The 21,785-nt window shown below is 49.6% G+C and overlaps 2 protein-coding genes across 2 annotated transcripts; both read left to right on the forward strand.

Annotated features, from left to right (window-relative positions):
* Nucleotides 1–4,514: 4,514 nt before the first annotated feature.
* On the forward strand, nucleotides 4,515–8,543 carry Gal3st2 (galactose-3-O-sulfotransferase 2). Its single transcript, XM_051190666.1, has 4 exons — nucleotides 4,515–4,638; nucleotides 5,817–5,919; nucleotides 7,061–7,328; nucleotides 7,704–8,543. The coding sequence occupies exons 1-4, from the start codon at nucleotides 4,515–4,517 to the stop codon at nucleotides 8,520–8,522; spliced, it is 1,314 nt and encodes a 437-aa protein (XP_051046623.1). The 3' UTR covers nucleotides 8,523–8,543.
* A 10,650-nt stretch (nucleotides 8,544–19,193) lies between these two features.
* Neu4 (neuraminidase 4) lies at nucleotides 19,194–21,756 on the forward strand. Its single transcript, XM_051190698.1, has 3 exons — nucleotides 19,194–19,397; nucleotides 19,503–19,758; nucleotides 20,755–21,756. The coding sequence occupies exons 1-3, from the start codon at nucleotides 19,197–19,199 to the stop codon at nucleotides 21,732–21,734; spliced, it is 1,437 nt and encodes a 478-aa protein (XP_051046655.1). The 5' UTR covers nucleotides 19,194–19,196; the 3' UTR covers nucleotides 21,735–21,756.
* Nucleotides 21,757–21,785: the final 29 nt, after the last annotated feature.

The following is a 21,785-nucleotide window of genomic DNA, read 5'->3' on the forward strand; positions in this document are numbered from 1 at the left end:
AATGCGGCCAATGTGGGCGGGATAAGAACTGAGGCTGAGTGTGGCAGTATGCTTGTTGAGTGACAGTCTTTCCTAGGGAGACACGACATGTCTACTCACCCCAAGTGCACTAAAGTGGGGTACCACCAAAGTCCCACTCGGTGAACCAATGAGTCTTCTTGGGGTTACAGGAATTTGTAACAGGGATATAGGTGGGACTAGAAATGACCTAAGGACAGCTGTATCACCAAAGCTCACCCCAGCCTGGGTGACAGCTCACAAGGCCGGGGACCTGGAGCACAGTCTGCAGGCAGCTCGGCAGCTGAGGATTGTCCTTTCTAGGAACCCCAGGAAAGCTTGGCTTGGGACTCAAATAGGCCCTGCAGTCTAATGACCAGTTCCCAAGTAGATGGCAAACTGCTTTGTTTGTGGAGGTCACCTGACATATTGTAGGTCAGTGTCCATAGAACCTGGCTGCTGAGAGCTAAGTGACCCCTCCTGCAGCCAGGCCTCGGGGTGCAGGGAAGACACGGAGTTCAGGGTGGTAGGGAACCGATTCTGATAGGAATGACAGTCCTTGGAGTTTCCATGTCACTTGTGGGACAGCCCCCTCACTGCAAGAGACTGTTACTATTGCCCACGGATCTACCCGCCTACCTTTCAGAAGGTGTTCATGTGTGGCACATGAGGCTCTCTGGTCCAGAGATGCCCATCCTTCTGGATCCCTGGCCAGAGATACATGCTCTGGGTCGCCAGGTGGTCCTGAATCGGTCTCACCCTATACTGGTGTGTATAGGCAGGACACCCAGCATGGCAGGAAGCCCTGAGGCTGATGATTTGCCTCTCAGGCCTGTGCCAGATAGGTTGAGGGTGAGGTAGAGTCGCCACAGCTGGGGAGAGCAGAGCTCTAGGCATCTGGGAAGGTGTGTGACATACATTCTTACAAGTAGCTTTGCTTCTTGCCTGTCTGCCCAGGTATCTCAGACTGGGCAGGGTTAACAACCAGAGTGTCTAGGTGGGTCGGATTAGAACTGTGCAGAGCTTTCTAATACTCCCAGGACCGGGAACCATTTGCTGCTTCCGGGAGCAATCCTTGTTGCCCAGTGCTTGGCCATCCGCAGGAGCTAGCCTACCCCTGTTCTCTGGGCTCTGCAGGCAGATGTTGTGACTACTGTTTCTCTCTAAACCACGTGGGATCTATGAGAGTTAGGACCTCAGTCCTTCACTGCTTCTCCAGTGGGGTGGCGAGACCAGGTGACAGTTTGGCTTGGAGTCACTCCCAGTATTGTTTGTCCTGCTGGCTTACCAGAGCCCAACAGCCACACTGGGAAAAGGAACTAGAACATTCCACTGGAGAAATGAACTGGAACATTCTGGGGACTCTCTTCTCCAGGAAGCAACCACCTCATCTGCCTCCCTCTTCTATCCAGCTAACCTATTCATTGAGATCACCCAAGCTTGGGTGATTTAGTAGCCGATAAGGTGGCATCGCTGATGTTCAGATGGGCTCTGAACCTGCTAGGTAGTTGGAGGCAACTGGATCATGAGATCCCTTTATACTGACACCGGTGACACCATTCCTAGCAGACCAGAGGAGGGTTGGGCTTCATGGTCCCCAATGCCATGTCCTGGATTTCATGGTCCCCAATGCCATGTCCTCATAATCTTGGTGGAAAGGTCTTGATTCTAAGCACTGATTGAGACACTCAAGCTGTGGAGGAGTTAGAGGGTTTGAGAGGACGCCAGGTTCTAGGCAAAGACCTTAGGTTATGGCCTCCATTTAAGGGTAGGATAGACAAAGGCTTGGGACTGTCTAGGGGTGGAAGATGGTGTTCATGTAGGGATGCTTGGGATTCATGGGAAATGTGCCCCCTAATGTCCATATTCTTTTTTGAGGGGACGTGGGTTTTCAAGACACTGTTTCTCTGTGTAACAGCTCTGCCTGTCCTGGAACTAGCTTTGTAGACCAGGCTAGCCTAGAACTTACAGATATCCACCTGCCTCCTCTGCCTCAGGGACTAAAGGTCTGCACTACCATGTGGCACCATACCCACATTCTTGACATGCACAGTCCTTGGTCCTCAGACTAGAAGACTCAACAGCACCAACGTCACTCTGAGTTCATCCAAGGCCCAGCTGGATGGAAACTGAGGCAGCCACCGGTACAAGTTAGCTGGCTTCAGCTATAGAAAAATTAGGCTGGCAAAATAGCTCAGGAGGTAAAAGTGCTTCCTGGCCAGCCTGACAACCTGAGTTTAGTTCCCAGGATCTGTGTTCCCTGACCTTCATATGCATGTCCTGGCATGCATGCACACATATGTGCAATACATAAATAATAAATAAATGTAGTAAAACTTTTAAGGGAGAAATAAATGTCTCCTATCATTGCAGCTGGAAGCTGGCTTGTGACTTAGAGCCAGGCACCAGATGGTCTTATGTCATGGACATATTCGGGGAGATAGATGTCCTGGTAAAACAGTGATAGGTTTATGAAGCAGGCAGGAGGCTTGTGAAGGTTTTAGAAACACGCTCATCTTGAGGGGATGGCAAAAGAATATACAGTGGAAAGATTTTCCACTGTTGTTGTTTGTTTGAGGCAGGGTTTCTCTCTGTAGCCCTGGCTGTCCTGGAACTTGTTCTGTAGACCAGGCTGGTCTTGAACTCAGAGATCCACCTGCCTCTGCTTCCTGGGTGCTGGGATTAAAGTGTGCATGAACACCATTCTGCTCACAATGGAAAGTTTAGGCCAGTGCTCCGAGAAAGAAGGAGAGAGTTCCTTTTGCTTTCTGCAATGAGAATCAAGATTTATTTTAAAAAATTAAGTTCCTGTTTGTCCTCATGCAGAGGACTGGGTCTTGGAGTATGGCTGCCCTGGTCTCAGCTCAGGCAGGAGGGGGGAGCTTGTGGAGGCTTGCGGGCTTTGTTGAAGCAGTGGCAGGTGGTAGGCTTGGTGTCCTCTTCAGTTTGTGATTTGGGAGCCCTGGATCTTGGGCTGTCCTTGTAAAACATGTGACAGATGGTTAGTGGGCTGGAATTTTATGAATCTGGCCAGTAAAAGGCAGCGAGTTTAAGAAAGAATTTTTTTATGAGGAAGAACTGAGAGATAGCTAGGGAAGAGCAGAAGGTGAGCTGTCATCTGGCTGTGCCCCTCACTGTCCTTATCAGATGGGGCGAGGATCAAACTCTAACTACTGTAACCATCTGGTTGTAAGCCATCTGCCCTCATGCAGCCATCTCCCCAGGGAGTGCGAACTATTGACTTATGCCCTCTAACGCAGTGAGCTAGTCCTTGCTGGAATGGTTTGGTCCCGTTCCCTCTCTCCTTCCCTTCTGACCTAGACCAGCAGGTCATTTTTCCCTGAGGAGAATGCCTGGGGATGAGAAAATGAAGGCAGGAAAGCTGGAAGCAGGAGGTCTGGCATAAACGGATGGATTATGACAAGCAAGTTTGTTAAGCAGTACAGCATCTTATATATCATTTGTAGGGGGCATTGCACAGTCAGCAAAAGGCTATCATACAATGGGACAAAGTCAGCCAGAAGGTATGGGCAATGTTGCATGAAGGGAACATAGGCTATCTCTGCATCCCAAGTGCTGGGATTAAAGGCGTGCGCCATCAACGAGCATACATAGGCTATCTCAAGTACATTAAGTGCCACAGACCAGCACTCAGTGGCATTGAGGCTGATAACCACAGCCCTTCAAGGAGGGGAAAAACTGAATTCCCAGGATCTGCAACCACAGTTCCTCCAAGGTCCTGGCCTCAGTCATTACTGGTCTTGCCAAGTATGCTCTGGTTTTAGACAACGTACTGACTCTTGAAACACTATGGATCCATAGGGGAGCCTCAAGCCACAGGGTATTAGAGGGCTTTCACATGTGGGTGAGAGGTGGGTGTGTTACAGGTGCCTCCCTGCTAGCTACTATGGGTCTGCTCTCAAAGGCTACATGGTGGAAAGGTGGTCAGGCAGGATCCACCTAGGAAGGACATCTGTCTCGGGACAGGTGATGACTCTTGCTTGCTCTGACATAGAAACTGTGACCAAGCACATCCCGTAGCCTCTCAGGGTGAGTGTCTGGAACTCGTGTAGTCATCAGCAGAGGTAAAGGAAATGCTAAGGCCCAGGCAGGTGCTGGAGACAGCCTTAGAGACCTGGAGTTCTAACTTATCTATTTTGCTACCCACTTAAACTGTGGGCATCATCTGTTTTATGTCATGTTGTGTGTGGGACACAGTAATGTCAGGAGAGTTCCAGACCCTCCCAGCATCTAGCAAAGTATCCCCCCAGAGTTGATCAGTGCGAACATCCCCCGTCAGGATCCTGTTTCCAGGGAAGAGAGGGGCCAGTGGGGTGCCTGGGAGCCTGGGGAGCAGGTGCCTCCTCCTCACAGCAGAGTGAGTCCGCTCACTGGAAAACCAGGCGTAGACAGTGAGAGCTGAATATACACCCCGGGTGTAAAGCAAGGATTGCTAAAGAGGCGGGAAACCAAGGTCTCTGAGGCCAGGAGGAGATGGTTTTCTAATACCCCACGGCATGTCCAGGGCTGTCCTGGGCCAGAATGGCTGTGCCTCATATGGTGACTCTGTGTCCTGGATTGACACAGCCTATGACTTCGGACCCAGCAGAGGCCTGCCCTCCAGGCAGCTCTGGAACCCCAGTATACTTTTCATTGTGGCTTGAGACAGAGACCGAGCAGCAGCAAATCCTCAGACATGCTTCTGCTTCAGCAGACGGAGTGCCACAGCACACACCCTCTCCGTCCCAGCCAGCTGCCTGATGTAGCCCTGCCCCACCCAGGGAGGCCTAAGTAGGAGCAGTCCTTCTGGTGATTTGGAAGCTAGAGACTGTAAGAAGGAAGTGTGTATGTGTGTGGTGTGTGTGTATGCATATGTGTATGTGTGTGTGCTGTGTGTATGTATAGTGCGTATATGTGTGTATGGTGTATGTATGTATATGTGTAAGTGTGGTATGTGTGTGCTGTATGTGTGTGGTGTGTATGTGTTGGGTGTGTGTGTATGTGTGTTATGGTGTGTTTATGTATGTGTGTGGTGTGTGTGTAAGGTGTGTATGTGTGGTGTGTCTGTAAGTGTGGTGTGTGTGTATGGTGTGTATGTGTTGGGTGTGTGTGTATGTGTGTATGGTGTGTTTATGTATGTGTGTGGTGTGTGTGTATGGTGTGTAAGTGTGGTGTGTGTGTATGGTGTATGTGTGTGGTGTGTGTATGGTGTGTAAGTGTGGTGTGTGTGTATGGTGTGTATGTGTTGGGTGTGTGTGTATGTGTGTATGGTGTGTTTATGTATGTGTGTGGTGTGTGTGTAAGTGTGGTGTGTATGTGTTGGGTGTGTGTGTATGTGTGTATGGTGTGTTTATGTATGTGTGTGGTGTGTGTGTAAGTGTGGTGTGTATGTGTTGGGTGTGTGTGTATGTGTGGTGTGTGTGTATTTTCCTGGGAGGGAACTCTCGGACTTGAAGACAGCACCTCTCTTTGATCTCACAGGATAGGTTGGGTGGAAAGAGGAAGCAAGCTCTGTGGCTGTCTTCTCATTGGGACACTAACCCCATTACTGTTCTTAATAGGATGCTATCATTTTCCAATGCCCATCTCAAACTGCTTTCCCATTGGGGTCTGGAGCCTTAGCATGGAGCTCAGTCCATGCATCTACCCTGCAATCTCTCCTTTGCAGCTCAAGGGTTGGGGAGGGCCTATAAGCCCCCAGCCCTAGGTGCTCCAGGTTCTGAGATGAGCAGGCCTGGGCACCTTGCTCGGGGCTTTCAGGCTGTTACAGGGCCTTTTGTTGAGCAGTGGGTGGGGCTGTGTATCCAAGCGGCACTGAGCTGGTACTGCCCACAGGTCCTTCCAGGTGGTACTCTTGTTCCTGGTGCTGGTTGTGTTCCTGATGCTTGGCTTCCTGCATGTGGACTTCCAACTGCTTACACCGTAAGTCCTGTGCAGGTACCTCATGCTCTGGGAGTTCTTCCCCTGCTGCTCCAGGAGCAGTGGCAAGACCCATCCTGCCTTCTTTAAGAACACCAGCCTCACTTCCCACTGAGGCTCAGTGTCCTCTCTGGGAGAAAGTGGTGTGCTAGGCTCGTCCTGGGCCTGTCTCCTGTGATGACAAGCCCACTGGGAAGGCTTCTGAGGAGGCTCTGGGAGGCAGGCTTGGCTTGGCCAGCCTGACCTGGGAAAGGGACTAAGCAGAGCTGGGTCTATAGTATGAACCTCAGGAAGGCTACCTCCTGGCCTACTGAAGTGGCCTGGCTTTTAGCATGGCTTCTGGGCGGTGAGGTCACAACTGTACTCCTTTGTCACCAGGCCCCAAATCACTCTCTCTTGCCTGCCAGGGCAACATCATCCAGAGAGTGGCCATCTATGCTCATTTGTATAACCAACTGCCTCCCAGGATTCTGGGGTGGTTTTATTTTCATACCCTTCATGCATCCTCTGGTTGGACTCGTATGACAGGGAGGGGAAATTGTCCACTGAAAAAACACACTGTCCCAAGGTTCACTAGATCCTGCCCCTCACCATCCTTGTCAATCTTATTGGCTTACATTAACACAAGAAGGTGCAGACTGGAGAGATGGCTCAAAGAGAATTGGCTGCTCTTCCGGAGGATCAGGGTTCAATTCCCAGCACCCACTGGGCAGCTCACAACTGCCTGTAACTCAAGTTTCGGTAGATCTGACTCCTTCACACAGACATAAGAAGGTGCTTGGTGACTCAGGCAGTCTGGGCGCATCCCAACATCTGTTAGGCTGGCTCACCTTGACTGAGGTCACAGGGCCACTGACACACAGGGTGTCCCGGGAGATAGACAGCAGGTTTGGGGGGGGTAGAGGAATGCTTCGGGTCTGAGGTATGAGCCTATGGTTTGCATGAGGACAGAAGGTACAGAAAGTACAGCAGCTGAGGATATCTTGCAAGAGGGAAGTCATATATGTCACAGAGCTGAGGTGGGACAAAACACTGGAAGATATGGAGAAGACATGGTATAGGGACCCCATGCTTGGGGTTCTGCTTGTGAGTTGTTGGGGTGTGTGGCCCGTTTATTGATGGTGGTCTGCACGGTCTCTCCTAGACTGCTCAGGGGCAAGGCCCAGGAACCACCAGTCACCAACATCATGTTCCTCAAGACGCACAAGACAGCCAGCAGTACAATGCTCAATATCCTCTACCGCTTTTCGGAGTCTCACAACCTGTCCGTAGCACTGCCCGAGGGCTCGAGCTTCCATCTGGGTTACCCCTGGCTTTTTGTGAGCCGGTATGTGGAGGGCATGAAGCAGGACGGGAGCCAGAATCATCACTTCAACCTCATGTGTAACCACCTGCGGTTCAACTTCCCCGAGGTGTGAAACGCGGAAGTGGGAAGTGGGGAACGGGAGGGCTGCAGGTTGCCTTGCCATGGGCAACTGTGGTGCTCACAGGGCTGGAGGCGATGCTGGTGCAGAGGGTGTGAAGTTGGAGGGTTGGAGGGGCCTGCCCGTACATCCTGTCTTCAAGCTGCCAGTGGCTCTTGGCATGAAATCTGTAGCCCTGACTCTTAAGAGCATCCCAACCCTCTCCCGCATCCCCAAATTTCTGTTCTGGAAGAATATACTGAGCTTTTGTTGCCCCTGAACCTTTGCACTTGGCTTCTGTGGTGCTGGGGCAGGTGGGGGCTGGGGGCTTTGTGGGCAGCTGTATGGTCCATCTAACACAGGACTCTCACCTTCTCCAAGTAGGTGCAGAAAGTCATGCCCAATGACACTTTCTACCTGTCCATCCTACGGAACCCGGTTTTCCAGTTGGAGTCTTCCTTCGTCTACTACAAGAAGGATGTGCCTGCCTTCCAGAGAGTCAAGAGCCTGGACCAGTTCCTGGCAGACCCGTGGAAGTACTACAATGTTAGTGTGGGCCTGAAAAATGTCTACGCAAAGAACAACATGTGGTTTGACTTTGGCTTCAACAACGACGCTCAGGCTGAAGTGGGCTACGTACGCACGTGCCTCTCGGAGGTGGAGCGCCAATTCCATCTGGTGCTCATTGCAGACTACTTTGATGAGTCTATGGTGCTGTTGCGCAGACGGCTGCGCTGGCAGCTGGATGACGTGGTATCCTTCAAGCTGAATGCACGCAGCCAGCAGACCGTCTCGCGCTTGACGGAGGAGAGCCAGGAGCGTGCCAAGCGCTGGTGTGAGCTGGACTGGCAGCTCTACCAGCACTTCAACGGCACGTTTTGGGCCCAGCTGCTCGCGGAGTTAAGCCCGCGGCAGCTCAGCAAAGAGCTGGAGCAGCTGCGGGCGAGGCGTCGCGAGCTCACCATCCTGTGTCTTCAGGACCCCGAGCCCAAGAACAAGACGCAGATAAAAGACCAGAATCTGCGCCCCTACCAGTCTGGAAATGCGGAAATTCTGGGCTACAACCTTAGGCATGGTCTGGACAACACTACACTGCGCATCTGTCAGAGGATGGCAATGCCGGAACTCCAGTACATGGCGCACTTGTACTCGTTGCAGTTTCCCAACAAGCCTCCCAAGAACATCCCATTCCTGAGAACATAGGGGTTTGGCTAAGTGACCCTTTCTCCCCAGATTCCCCGGGAACCCTAGGCTTTACTAGCCTATCTTTCCAAAGCGCAGAACAGAGTGAAACCTCCGTGTACAGACTCACCCCTCCCCGGAGCTGGGGAGAGGGGGGTCCTACACCTAAGACAACAGGCACACTGGACCAATACCGAACCCACCCATTGTAGAGACAGGTCGTGGACAGGCAAGAATGCTAGTGCCGTTTAATTATCTGTCCACACAGAGTCAGTCTGAACAGCCCATCAGGTGAACATCAGCCTTGGGGATTACAGGGGCTTAGGCGGTGGGCCTGGAGATCCTTGGGGTTTTCTAGCCACATGTATTCAGCGCTGGTCACAGAGCCATGCCCGTATTGGGAACACAGGCAGCAGCTCAAAGGTGGGCCCAGGGGGAGTGGGATGAATAGGTGGCCTCCGATCCTTGGCCTTGTAGCTTCCCACTGGAGAATTCCGAAGGAGGAATTGGTACCTTTGGTTGCCTTGGAAACCATGTTGTATATAGTCTCAGGGATCTTTTCTTTTCTTGGTGCCTCTTTTTGTCATTCGTGGAGAGATTCTAAGCCCCCAACCCCCAATTCCGGCAGGATGAGGGACCTGGGGCACAAAACCAGGTAGCCTGGGAAAAGAAAGGTTCCTGGGGTCTTGGGAAGGTTGCTACTGTCTCATACTCAGCCCAGAGTTTCAGCTTGAGCCTCGTTTGTTGAGCTTAGGTGGAGGTTTTTCTTCTGTGTCAGAGCCCCCAGCTCTGGGCAAGAGGGACCACACTCCTTTGGACAGCAATCTAATAGGGCACTTTAAGAAAAGTAGTTGTCCATGAGTTTAGAGCTGGTCCAGTGAATTAATCAATCCAAAAGAGCATTGTAAATTGAAAAATGACTTTCCCAAATGGAACAGAGATAGTCAAGAATGCCAGGCATGGTGGCACAGGCCTTTAATCCCAGCATTGGGGAGGCAAGAGGCAAGCAGATCTCTGAGTTCAAGGCCAGCCTGGAACTACATACTGAGTTCCAGGACTTCTAGGGCTACAAAACAAGATCCTGTCTTAAAAACAAAACAAAACAGAAAACCACAAACAAAAAACACCAAAACAACTAACCAACCAAAACCAAACCTCTGAATTTAGACAAAATTACTCTTAATAAACTTGAGTCCTCTGGAAGAGAAGAAAATATTCAGCCTCTGGGCCCTCTCTCTGGCTCCTTAATTAAAGCTTTTCATTCTTAGTAGACTTAATTCTTTTTCTTTTTGTTAGTTGTGGAGATTGGCCCCAGGACCTCAAGTGTGCTAGGCAAGTGATCGAACACTCAGCCATATCACTAGCCACGAAACCCTAATTTCTAGGAAGACTCAGGGAGAAAGCAACATTCAGTTGTTTCTTTCATTCATATACAAGTCTATAAAACAACTGAGTATATGAGACAACTGAATGTTGTCATATATATGTGTTTGTGTGTGTGAGCAATTCATGAAAATATCTTGTTTCTTTGAACACATGCTTTCTCTTAGGGAAAATATTCTTGATGTAGAATAGGACATATTTGTTGGTAGACACACATACATGTATAGTATTTCCTTAGAATATAAGAAGCCAGCAGAACTTGAATTATAGTCAGCAACTGATATTTCATCATTTTAATGTATTTAGGAATGACTCATGAGTTTCTATGTCTTAATTTAAAAATTTCATAAACATGGATCCTATTTCGTTCATACTTTTTTTTACAACTATACCTAGATTAGACTTGAAAATTAAGTTACTATACCAGCAAAGTTAAAATTTGTTTCTTATTAAAGACCCTACCCAAGGTATAATTGTCCCAATGCACAGGAAGTAATAATGGGCACTGCCCTGCCCTCTAACCTATATTTATTCTCTTCATGCAAAAACACTATTCTCACCTCAAGGGGATAAGAGACAGTTTATTCTGGAGCCAAACATAAGTGATCATGGCCCAGGAACACCAGTTTAGGTTACCTTGAATTCCTATCCCTATGGGATAACAGTTTGATAACATTCACAGTAGCAGAACAAAGAAAGTCATAAATTAAGGCACTTTAAAAATACATCCATGTAAATACTAGGTAGATGGGTTCCAGAAAAATGAGGAAATCCCTGCCATAGGCCTTAGATCCTGTCTGATGACATTCTGAGCCTTTGGGGGTGGTAGAAGCTAGGGGTCATCGGTTTTATTACATTCCAAAAGGTTTTACCTAATAGTCACAAGGATGTTAGGTCAGACACAGAGGTGGGCAAGAAGTTGGTAAGGGGCCCGTGCTGGCTAGTTTTATGTCAACCTGGCACAAGCTAGAGCCATATGAGAGGAGGGAACCTCAGTTGAGAAAAAGTCTCCATAAGATCCAGCTGTAAGTCATTTTCATAATTAGTGATTGGTGGGGGAGGGCCAGCCCATGGTGGGTGGGGCCATCCCTGGGCTCCTGGTCCTGGATTCTATAAGAAAGCAGGCTGAGCAATGGGGGTGGGGGTGGGGTAAGCAGCATCCTCCATGGCCTCTGCATCAGCTCCTGGTTCAGCTTCTCATCCAGTTGGGGTTCTTGCCTTCACTTCCCACAGCGGACTGTGACTCAGGATGTGCAAGTCCTTTCCACCCCAACTCTTTTAAAGTTCAGTGTTTTATCACAGCAACAGCAACCCTAATTATTACAGGAGCTGAAGATAGCTCAGGGTAAGTTACAGCAACTCAACCTCTCCCCGACTGAGATTCTAATCAGTTTGTTAATCAGCCTTGGAGGAAGTTTACTGTAGGATATGTTTCTTTCCAGGAACTTGTTCACAAGTCCCTCTGTTTGCTGACTGTCACATTGTGTGTGCTTAGGAGCTATGATGTCTCACACCCCTGTGATCTGGTAGTAAACAGGAGGGCAGCCGCTAAGGACGAACTCCTGAAATAGCTGGGTGGTGGTCGTGCGCCTTTAAATCCCAGCACTCGGGAGATAGAGGCAGGCAGATCTCTGTGAGTTCGAGGCCAGCCTAGTCTACAGAGTGAGTTCCAGGACAGGCTCCAAAGCAATACCCTGTCTGGAAAAACAAAAAAGTACTCCTATTATGACCCATTTTTTTTTTAAATCCTCTTTATGTGAAATATAATAGGAGTAACATACCTAAAATTAAAATAATCAGGAATACTGCCTGATTCAGTGGATTGAAGGTAGCAGGTGAGGGGAAATAGGCATTTTAAAAAACCAAAATTTATATATTTAAAGATATTTAAAGATAAAGATTTATGCGACACCTCCCCACCAAAGAAATAATCCAGACAAGAAGCTATTAAAGAGAGTCCTTCAAAAAGTGTGGTAAAGGTGCTGAAGTGTAGCTCTTCACAGTTGGTGGCTTCTGGCATCATGGGAAGGACTCAGTTTTCTTTAAGGGGTTGGCCACTGAGAGTTTGACCATGCTCCAGTGAGTATATGGGCAATACAAATCAGACACGGTGTCTTGTCTTGTTTTTCAGGGGGGGGGCATTTTAAACCTACAGAAGAATTTCCCCACTTTTCTCTAACTTGCTTATCTAATGTTTCAATCACTGTATTTGAAAAGTGCCATGATTTACAACTGTTTTTGAACTGTCACTCTAAAATAATAAAAAAAAAATTTTATCAAGCTATTATCACATTGTAACATGCTGTTTGGGGAACCCTAAATCTGCGTGTTTCAGGCACGGTCATTCGTACTTGCCTCCAAAATAAACTATGCCTTTTTAAAAAGTTTTACTTTATGTGTTTAGGTGTTTGGCCTGCGTGTATGTCTGTGCTTACACCTGTGTGTCTGGTGTCTGAGGAGGTCAGAAGAGGGCGTGGGGTCACCTTGAATCGGAGTTACAGATGGTTGTGAGCTTCTGTGGGGATGCGTCGGGGTCCCCCTGGAAGAGCAGCCCCAAACTATGTCATCTGAGGTGAAGACTGTGAGTTTTATATCGAAAGTTATGAAACTGGAACATGGGGCCCTGAGAATTATCCACTTTTCATCTGAAGGATTACTGGACGACAGGCAGGTACTGGCAACATGGGTTTTTCAAGTGGATTTTGGAAAGTTCTTTCTGGGACTCAGAGCTCTTTTGATCTGTCTGTGGTTTGTTTTGAGATGGTTGTTTAGGGCCCTGTTTGGTAAATACTTCTTTTCTTTCTTTCAAAATATTTGGTTTACATTCTCTGTGGTGGTTTGAATGAAAATGGTTCATACTTTTGAACACTTGGTTATTTGAATATTAGGTGCTTTTTGCCAAACAGAAAGCAGGGATATTTTATGGGTTGTGGGCGAGGGGTGATGACGTGTCCACCACAAGCTGGCTTTGTGCCTAAGTATGGTCAAAAGCTGAGGGCTTAGGTGGGGACTTGGGTGGCTGGCAGCTGCAGGGCAGAAAGCTGCAGTGGCCATCAAGAATGCAGAACTGGGCATTCGGCACCTTTCCTTTCTTGAGACTCTCTAAGTGGGGGGGGGGAGAGAGAGAGAGAGAGAGAGAGAGAGAGAGAGAGAGAGAGAGAGAGACAGACTCAGGGTGGCCTTTGAGGTTTCACAAGCCTATGTGGAGTCCTGTCCTGTCCTCTCCTCCACTCCCCCTCCCCTCCCCTCTCCTCTCCCCTGCCCCTCCCTCTCAATTACAGCCACAGCATCACACCGTGATGATTATGGACTAACCTGAAACTGTAAGCAAGCCCACAATTAAACACCTTTAAAAAAAGTTGCCTTGGTCATGGTATCATTTCACAGCAATGGAACAGTAACTAAGACATTATTTATTTTATTTATTTTCTTTGAAAGCAGTTTTTTGTTTGAGACTATTCAGTTTGTTTTTCCTTTGGGTACAGACTTTAGTAGATATGTTGTTATGGTCTTGTACTATCAGTACCACCTCCCATCTCTCTAGACACTCCTCCTGTATCTAATCTAAAGAAGGAGGAAATGTTTGGAGAAAAACAGCCAGGTTTATGGATTCCTGTGTGAGTCAACTTGAAAGTATTTTTTAAAAAATGGGGGAAAAAAATCTAACAAGATTCACTATTTTTTTGTTTTGATTTTTTCCAGACAGGGTTTCTCTGTATTGCTTTGGAGTCAGTCCTGGAACTCACTCTATATTTTAAATTGACTTCTTTTGTGTGCTTAACAAAATAGAAGTCTAGGGCTGGGTGGTCATGGTGCACACCTTTAATCTCAGCACTTGGGAGCCAGGTGAATCTCTGAGTTTGAGGCCAGCCAGGTCTACAGAGTGAGTACTGCCAGGACTGTTACACAGAGAAACCCTGTCTCAAAAACAAACAAACACCACCAAAAACCAAACCAAATAAAAACAGAAGGCAATTAAAACAAAAAAAACCAAACAACTGGGTGGCCTACTTGAATTAAGTGTTAAAATCATGATGGGATGCTTCAGGAAGTAATGTCTGGACCATTCCAGGGTCAGGCTCTTTTTGCAGCCACCTGCACCAGCAACCTTCTTGCCAGAGTTCTGGAGCGCTTGTTCGCCTCTGTACCCCTGCATTGGGTCACTCACTGGTGCACCGCTCGTGGGGACTTGTGGAAGTGGCAGAGCTAGAAGAGATGCGGGTGCTAATGACTAATGGGGGAGCAAGAGGCTGGCAATGAGGTAGACCGGAAGGAAGACGAAGGTGGGGAGGAGAAAGGAGGGCCGTGATGGTGAGAAAGAGGATGGAGATGAAGACGAGGAAGTTGGGGCAGCTACGGGCTTGTGGGCAGCTGTCGGTGACCAAGAAGCAAAAGACCCACGAGGAGGACTAGACAGCAAGAAAGGAAATGTTAGACTTAAAGAACCACTGTGACCTAGTCAACCCTCCATTGCTGGCCTCAGACCCTAACCTTTGACTAGACGGGCAGATCCAACTGCCTGCCTGTAGGGGGCAGTACTGCACACAGATGACCAGACTGCAAACTTGCAACAGAGAGGAAAAAAGAACCCAAACTTTCAAGGACCTGCTCCCTGCCCCCCCCCCTACGCCCCTTTAAAAAGAAGGGATGGACAGATGGCACGGAGGTTAAGAGCAGGTGCTACTCTTGCAGTGGACCCAGTTTTGGGATACCTTGTGCTAACAAGGTTCACTGGCATCTGTAACTCCAGTCCCAGGGGATCTGACACCCTGAGCTAGAGGAAGATGGGTCTCTATGAGTTTGAGAGCAGCCTGGTATATAGATTCTGTATCATAGAAAGTTCCAGGCCAAGCAGGGCTACACAGGAGACCCTGTTTCAAATTTTTTTTCCAGTAATTTTTTTATTGTAATTTAAAGAACATCCAGATTTGTGGATGCAGTAAGTCTAGCCATTTGAAGTATGGCAATATGAAGAATTCCTTTTAGCATTGTTTTCAATGAGCACAACTAGCTAGGAGCTCACAGATGTAGTTTGGAGCTTAAGTTTCTCAGAGGAGAGTGTGTTCTGATAACAGGGCTCCAACGGTGGGAGAATACTCTGGAACAAGAACTGGATATAAGAGTCCGTGACAGGATGTAGACCACACCGGCAACCATCATTGGGAAAGTCTTGTTGCTAGAAGAAAAACAATCACACGAACTAATTGGGCATTCAGTGATAGATTAGGAATTTGTGAGTTATGTTAAGGCAGATGTATTAAAGGAGATTATCTTCCTTTTGTGTGTAATGAGGAAATGGAGCATGGCGCTGTCTCATTGCCTCCTGAGGTGTGGCAGCTGCTGGAGGAGAAATAATTCAGGAGTAAAATGCACACAGACTTGTTTTTCCAAGATAAGGTATCAGTTTGATCAAATGTTTAAAGATTGTGAATTTGGCAACCAGAATTGTTGATTTGTCTGTACCTTGGGAAATGTGTGTGTGTGTGTGTGTGTGTATGTGCATTTGTGTGTAGAGGTGTACATATGTATGTGGGTGTGTGTGTACATGCCTGGGGTGGATGGGGGGTTCACAGAGACAGAAGACAATCTCCAGCCCTATTCACTATTTTTTAAGTACTTTACAATTTTTTTGAAATAAAAATACAATCAATTGGATCATTTTTCACTTTCCTGCATCCAATCCTTTCCATGTACCCCTGCTTTGCTCTCTCTCAAATTCATGGCCCCTTTCTCTTTGATCTTATACATTTAGGGATTTATATATGCATATATACTATATACACGTAACACACAATTCCTGGCTATGTAATCACAACCTGCTCAGTTCTATAATGTTATTTGTTTGTGTGCGATTTCAGGGCTGACCACTTTGCGGGGGGGGGGGTCTCTTCTGGGGAAGACTATTTCTCCAGCTCTCAGCATTCCTTCCTTGCCTGGAGTTCTTTGTAAGGGGTTAGTGCTCCGTCAGATTTCTCCCTTACATGTTAGCATGTCTAGTTGTGTCATCCTTGTTTAGGGCCTTATTTAGGCAGCCATGTTGGTGAGACTTCATGGGGGTGGCTTCTGTGGCATTTCTAGGATATACGCGATGACATTTCATTTCTCACAACAAACTTCCTGTTCCTTCTGCTCTTACAAGCTTTGCTGTCTTCTTTTATGATCTCCGAGCTTGAGGTGCAGGAGTTGTGTTGTAGGCATACTCAGTAGGGGCTGGGACATCATCATTTGTCTTCTGTATTTTGATCACTTGTGCTTTTCTATAATGGTCTCTATCTGTTGCAAAGGGAAATTTTCTTGTTGACGGGTGAGGACTACAAGGAGCATCCTTAGGGTCTCTTCGTGATCACCATGTTACTGGAAAAACTGAGATGTCTTCCTTGAATTCTTAGTTAAATTAAAAGGATTTGTGAAATCATTTTAAATTAAATTAGTTAATTAGTTTAATTTCATTAAAAGAATTTACAAAATTCTTTTAAGTTAATTGATTAAATTGAATTAAAATGTAATGCAAGAATCTAATAATGGACTTAGAGGGAAGCTCTTAGACAATTTTATGAGAGTTTGAGAGAAAACCTCTGTCTTCTGATGGTTTCTAACTGGCCATCTTTCACCTTGATTATTTTTGCTACCCTCTTTTGGGGATGGGTATCTGTCTTTGTTTCCTAGGCTGGCTCTGACCTCCTAGGCTCAAGAAATCCTCTTGGCCCAGCCTTTTATGGGGTGACAAGTGTGTGCCACTATACCTGGATAAAAGACCCAAGTTATTTAGAGATACACATAACCAAATGAAAGGGAAACAAAAAGGTAATTTTTTTTAAAATCAAGATTAAAGACCCCCAAGAAGAGACTCTGATTTCCCTGGTATCAAGCCCACAATCAAAGCATGGAGTGGCCTGTGAGGGTAGCAGGCAAAGATGTGGGCTGGTTTTGGTGCTCTGGGGTAGCCGCTTGCCCAGGTCAAGCTGTAACAGGAAGTCTGCGGCTATCTCTGTCAGAGTTCCTCTCTGTGATTCTTCATCTGAGAAAGACTTTGCTCGGGATGGCACAAGTCTGTGCTGAAACACAGCTTCCTTGGACAATCCCTGTCCCTGGAACTTACTAAATGGGCCACATGGGCAGCTGGTATGGGGGAGGTCCAGCTTCTGCTCCTCGACTGAGGTCTCCCTGGGACTGTGAGGCTCCATGGAGATCCAGAGCTGACTCAGGATGACAGCCCTGTCCTCTTTGCAGGCCTCAGTTTCCCTTATGTACAATGGGAGTGACGTGATAGTCTCTGGAGCCTCTGTCGGCCCTGTGTTCCCAGGCTGGGGAGTGGGCGCCCAGCTTCTGCAGGCTGTTTCACAGTTCCCATGGTCCTAGGTTTGGGAAGCCATCCAAATATAGAGAAAATGTCTCTCTTGTGCCTGTTCAGTCTGAAGGGACACGTGGCTCCTCGCACCTGCTTCTACTTGGGCACAATTGCCCTTTGAGTGCAGAGCTGGGGGGCTTCCAGGAGACGGAAGCCGTTCACAAGTCCCAGAGCCAGTAGTGGCTGAGCAGGACAGTGTGCACCGCAGAGCTTGTGGTTGGTAGACTCAGAGCACCTACGGCGTGGAGCTAGTGGTGGTCAGCCCAGCCCTCCGTGGTCTGCGAAGCCTGCCATTGCTTTATGTGAGTGACCGTCCTCTACTCCTCCTTCATCCTGTGTTCTACGCCGGGAAGTCATGCTAGGTCCCTGCTGAGTCTTGAGCTTTGTCCAGGTGACACGTTAGCTCTCTTTACTTCCCCTCACTGTTCTGTGCTATTTCTCCTCCTCCTCCTCTTCCTCCTCTTCCTTTTGTCTCTTGAGACAGGGTTCCTCTGTATTGCTTTGGAGCCTGTCCTGGAACTCGCTCTGTAGAGCAGGCTGGCCTCGAACTCACAGCGATCCACCTGCCTCTGCCTCCTGAGTGCTGGGACTAAGGTGTGCACCACCAATGCCTGGCTGCTATTACTTCTGTATGTCTTGTGTTAGGCTGGCCAGGAGTGGCTGGTGTGGGCTGTGTGTCTGGCTCTCGTCTGGCCATGAGCTGTTTGGCTGGTGGCAGTCTGGCCTAGATGGTTGTGAGCTCTGACTGCTCATGTCCTGCTGGTAATGCACCCCCCGGCCCTGCCTTCCCTCCGACATCAGATATGTACACTCATCTTCTTGTCTGCCATTGTGCAAATCCGACAGTGGTCCCTGGCAGGGGCCCGGTTCATATCCTTAGCTTACCCCGCATTGGTCCTTCTTTGAGAGGCTGAGTGGGGGAGAAACACGCTCTGGGACAGCCTGGTCACCCTCCTGTGGCTTCCGTTCCATGAGGAAGTGTTTCCAAGCTGTCCCTCAGTCCAGAGTCCCACAGCTGAGGATGCATAGGGTGGGGATACGGACAAGAAGGGGTAAGCTGTGCCAAGACAGCACTGATCACATAGAGACTGTAAACAGCCTGACCCTTGGCTTGTGGGTGAGGCTAGGAAGTGGCTGCAGGGGAGAGTATCGAGTGGGAGACAGGACAGCGGCGGCCATGAGGAGAGGCCTTTGTCCTTTCTTGTTCAGCACGTCCTCCAGGCCCTGGAATGCTGTCTGCCTGCTCTTCCGCTTTCTCAGCCTCACAACGGCCCTGCTCTGACAGGGAGGAATGAGTTCAGAGCCAAGCCAGGGCGTCTCTGGTCTCCTAGGCTTTCCTTTCACTGCCTTTCCATCAGTGCCTGGCTCTCTCTGGTGCCTATGAGAGCCACTTGGTGTGGATGCTGCAGGAGAGGACCCCTCTGCTGCTCTCCAAACCACCGGGCAGCCCAGTGGGTGTGCGCCCTGTGTCTGAGCTATTTTCTGTGGAGGGTTCTCTTCTGCTTTCATGTGGGTAGGTTCTAGCCTCCGCCGCCCACCGTGTGGTGTGCCATCCCTGGCCTTACACACCGTATTTGTGAACATTGGGCCCCGTCCCTTTTTGTCTGACTCTTTGTCACTTGCCCATTCTCCTGCTGGGCCAGTTTTGTGCTGATATGTGTCCAGGACACACCAGCTGGCAGGATGTGGGGTCTCTCTGCCCAGCTTCCCAGCATCTCAGCATCTCAGCACCAGCTAGCCTGGGCAAAGGAGAAGCTTGGAGAGGACAAAGGGGCCAGTTCTATAGAGATTTGGGGTACAGTGGCTGTGAGGGGCCTGCGGATGGGTTGTGAGAAACCTGGGGTGAGAGAGATCATCAGTGCCATCGAGTTGGGCAGGTGACTGTGGGACTGGCTTGTGGCCGTGTCAACCTGTGGCGCCTCCTCCCCAACAGATTCCAGGTGTGCTGCTCCTACCTGAAGGGCATGGGGGCCCTGCGTGTTCCCAGGAGGACAGTGCTCTTTCAGCGGGAGAGGACAGGCCTGACCTACCGCGTGCCAGCGCTGCTCAGTGTGCCTCCCAGGCCTACGCTGCTGGCTTTCGCAGAACAGCGGCTTAGCCCGGATGATTCCCATGCCCACCGCCTGGTGCTGCGCAGGGGCACACTGGCCAAGGACTCCGTGCGGGTGAGTGCTAGGCGCTGAGTGGAAACAGAAGCCCAGCTCTACTGATCTAGCTGGAGACTGAGATCAGGCTCCAGATGTCTTGACCAGCTGCCTCTTTTCCCTCAGTGGGGCACCCTGAGTGTGCTGGAGACTGCGGTGCTGGAGGGGCACAGGTCTATGAACCCTTGTCCGGTGCTGGACGAACACTCCGGTACCATCTTCCTCTTCTTCATCGCGGTGCTGGGCCACACGCCTGAGGCTGTGCAGATCGCCACTGGCAAGAACGCTGCCCGGCTCTGTTGTGTGACCAGCTGTGACGCGGGACTCACCTGGGGCAGTGTTCGAGACCTCACTGAGGAGGCCATTGGTGCAGCATTGCAGGGTAGGTGGCACCTGGTGTGTGGGATGGGCTGGTGGTGTGGAGCAGAGGAATAGACTGGGTAGGGCGGGACAGGGCAAGATGGGCGTGGATTCAATGGACTTGGGCTCTCCTTGTCTTGGTCTGTAGAGGAGGGGGTTGGGGCTCTTATTCCCTAACCCTTCTCTTTACCACTTCCTTTTTCCTTTTCGCCTCCTCCTTATCCAGCCCTGGTCTCTGGGCCCCAATCGTTTTTTCCACCTCTGCAGTCCCCCATCCCCTGGTCCCTCCTCCAGCTGCTGACTCACTCATCATCCTGACCCCTTCTGATAGGCAATGGCCCCATGAGTGCGCCATAGAGGGTTGTGGCAGCTTCTGGGAGGCAGACGAGGAAACGAGGAAACAGGAAATGTGGTGCATTCAAAAACCTCATCCAAGGTCTCCTCCCTCCACTGACCTTGTGTGGTAGCCTTTGCTCCTTGCTCCAGAACTTGAGCTCTGTTAGTGATTATTAAGCCTCTGTTGGCTAACAGCTGGGGAGTGGCTCTCTGGTAGATCACTTGTTTGGTCTGGTTTCTGTGCTTTGCACCCCCAAACAAAAAGCAAAGGGGCTGGAGAGATAACTCAGAGTTAAGAGCTTGTATGACTTGCAGCTCTTGCAGAGAACCACATAATTAAAGATTTATTTATTATGTATACAGTGTTCTGCCTGCCTGTATGCCTGCACCAGATCTCATTAGAGATGGTTGTGAGCCACCATGTGGTTGCTGGGAATTGAACTCAGGACCTCTGGAAGAGCAACCAGGGCTCTTAATCTCTGAGTCATCTCTCCAGCCCCCCAAATGCACGTGATTAAAAATAAGTCTTTAAAAAAAACTTCAAGAAGCCACCTGACCAAGCAGGCTTCTAGAATTCTCAAGACAGCTTTGACAGGCTCCTCCAGTCTGGGTGCATTTGGGGTTCCGTATAGGGAGGCAGTCAGCTGACCTAACCCAAGGTTCTGGCTCCTTCTCTCTGTAGACTGGGCCACCTTTGCTGTGGGTCCTGGCCATGGAGTTCAGCTACGCTCAGGTCGCCTGCTTGTCCCTGCTTACACCTATCACGTGGACCGACGAGAGTGTTTTGGCAGGATCTGCTGGACCAGTCCCCACTCCTTGGCCTTTTATAGTGATGACCATGGAATCTCCTGGCACTGTGGAGGCCTTGTGCCCAACCTGCGCTCTGGAGAGTGCCAACTGGCTGCAGTGGATGGAGACTTCCTCTACTGCAATGCCCGGAGCCCTCTGGGCAACCGGGTACAGGCACTGAGTGCTGATGAGGGCAGTTCCTTCCTGCCAGGGGAGCTGGTGACTTCACTGGCAGAAACTGCCCGTGGCTGCCAGGGTAGTATTGTGGGCTTCCCAGCCCCACCCTCCAGCAGGCCTCAGGATGACCGGAGGCCAGTGGGTCCTGGGAATATCTCGTATTCCCCATGCTCCTATCTTAGAGTACAGGAGGCTTCAGGGGAAGGGGCTAGGGATCATGTTGAAGGTTGGGTTCCCAGAGGGCCATTCTGCTCCCCACAGTCCTGGGGCTCAGAGAATCATGGCCCAGAACCTGAGCCAGGTGGAGATAAGACAGCCTGGAGCCCAGAACTCCCTGTGTCCTCTGCTTCCCTGCTTCCGAGTCCCACGTGGCTGTTGTATTCCCACCCGTCAGGGCGTAGAGCTCGGCTCCACATGGGAATCTACCTGAGTCGGTCCCCCTTGGACCCCCATAGCTGGACAGAGCCCTGGGTGATCTATGAGGGCCCCAGTGGCTACTCTGACCTAGCGTTCCTTGGGGCTGTGCCTGGGGCATCCCTGGCCTTTGCCTGCTTGTTTGAGAGCGGGACCAGGGCCTCCTATGAAGACATCTCTTTTTGCTTATTCTCATTGGCTGACGTCCTGGAGAATGTACCCACTGGCCTAGAGAAACAAAGTCCTAGGTTCAAGCCTCAGGGGCATTGCTGGCCTTCTTGATGGCCTGACCCTCTGGCAGGCACCGGGGAGGAAGGGTAGAATGTATGGAGG

This window comes from Phodopus roborovskii, unplaced genomic scaffold, assembly GCF_943737965.1.
Source record: "Phodopus roborovskii unplaced genomic scaffold, PHOROB, whole genome shotgun sequence".
NCBI lineage: Eukaryota > Metazoa > Chordata > Mammalia > Rodentia > Cricetidae > Phodopus > Phodopus roborovskii.

What these genes read in the sequence shown, in the direction of transcription:
- Gal3st2 (XM_051190666.1), top strand. Translation starts at nt 4,515, where the DNA reads ATGTCCAGGGCTGTCCTGGGCCAGAATGGCTGTGCCTCATATGGTGAC. An exon ending in CAGGCAGCTCTGGAACCCCA is followed by an intron (nt 4,639 to 5,816) that starts GTATACTTTTCA and finishes AGCGGCACTGAG; the next exon opens with CTGGTACTGCCCACAGGTCC. An exon ending in TGCGGTTCAACTTCCCCGAG is followed by an intron (nt 7,329 to 7,703) that starts GTGTGAAACGCG and finishes TTCTCCAAGTAG; the next exon opens with GTGCAGAAAGTCATGCCCAA.
- Neu4 (XM_051190698.1), top strand. Translation starts at nt 19,197, where the DNA reads ATGGGGGCCCTGCGTGTTCCCAGGAGGACAGTGCTCTTTCAGCGGGAG. An exon ending in TGGCCAAGGACTCCGTGCGG is followed by an intron (nt 19,398 to 19,502) that starts GTGAGTGCTAGG and finishes CTTTTCCCTCAG; the next exon opens with TGGGGCACCCTGAGTGTGCT. An exon ending in CATTGGTGCAGCATTGCAGG is followed by an intron (nt 19,759 to 20,754) that starts GTAGGTGGCACC and finishes TTCTCTCTGTAG; the next exon opens with ACTGGGCCACCTTTGCTGTG.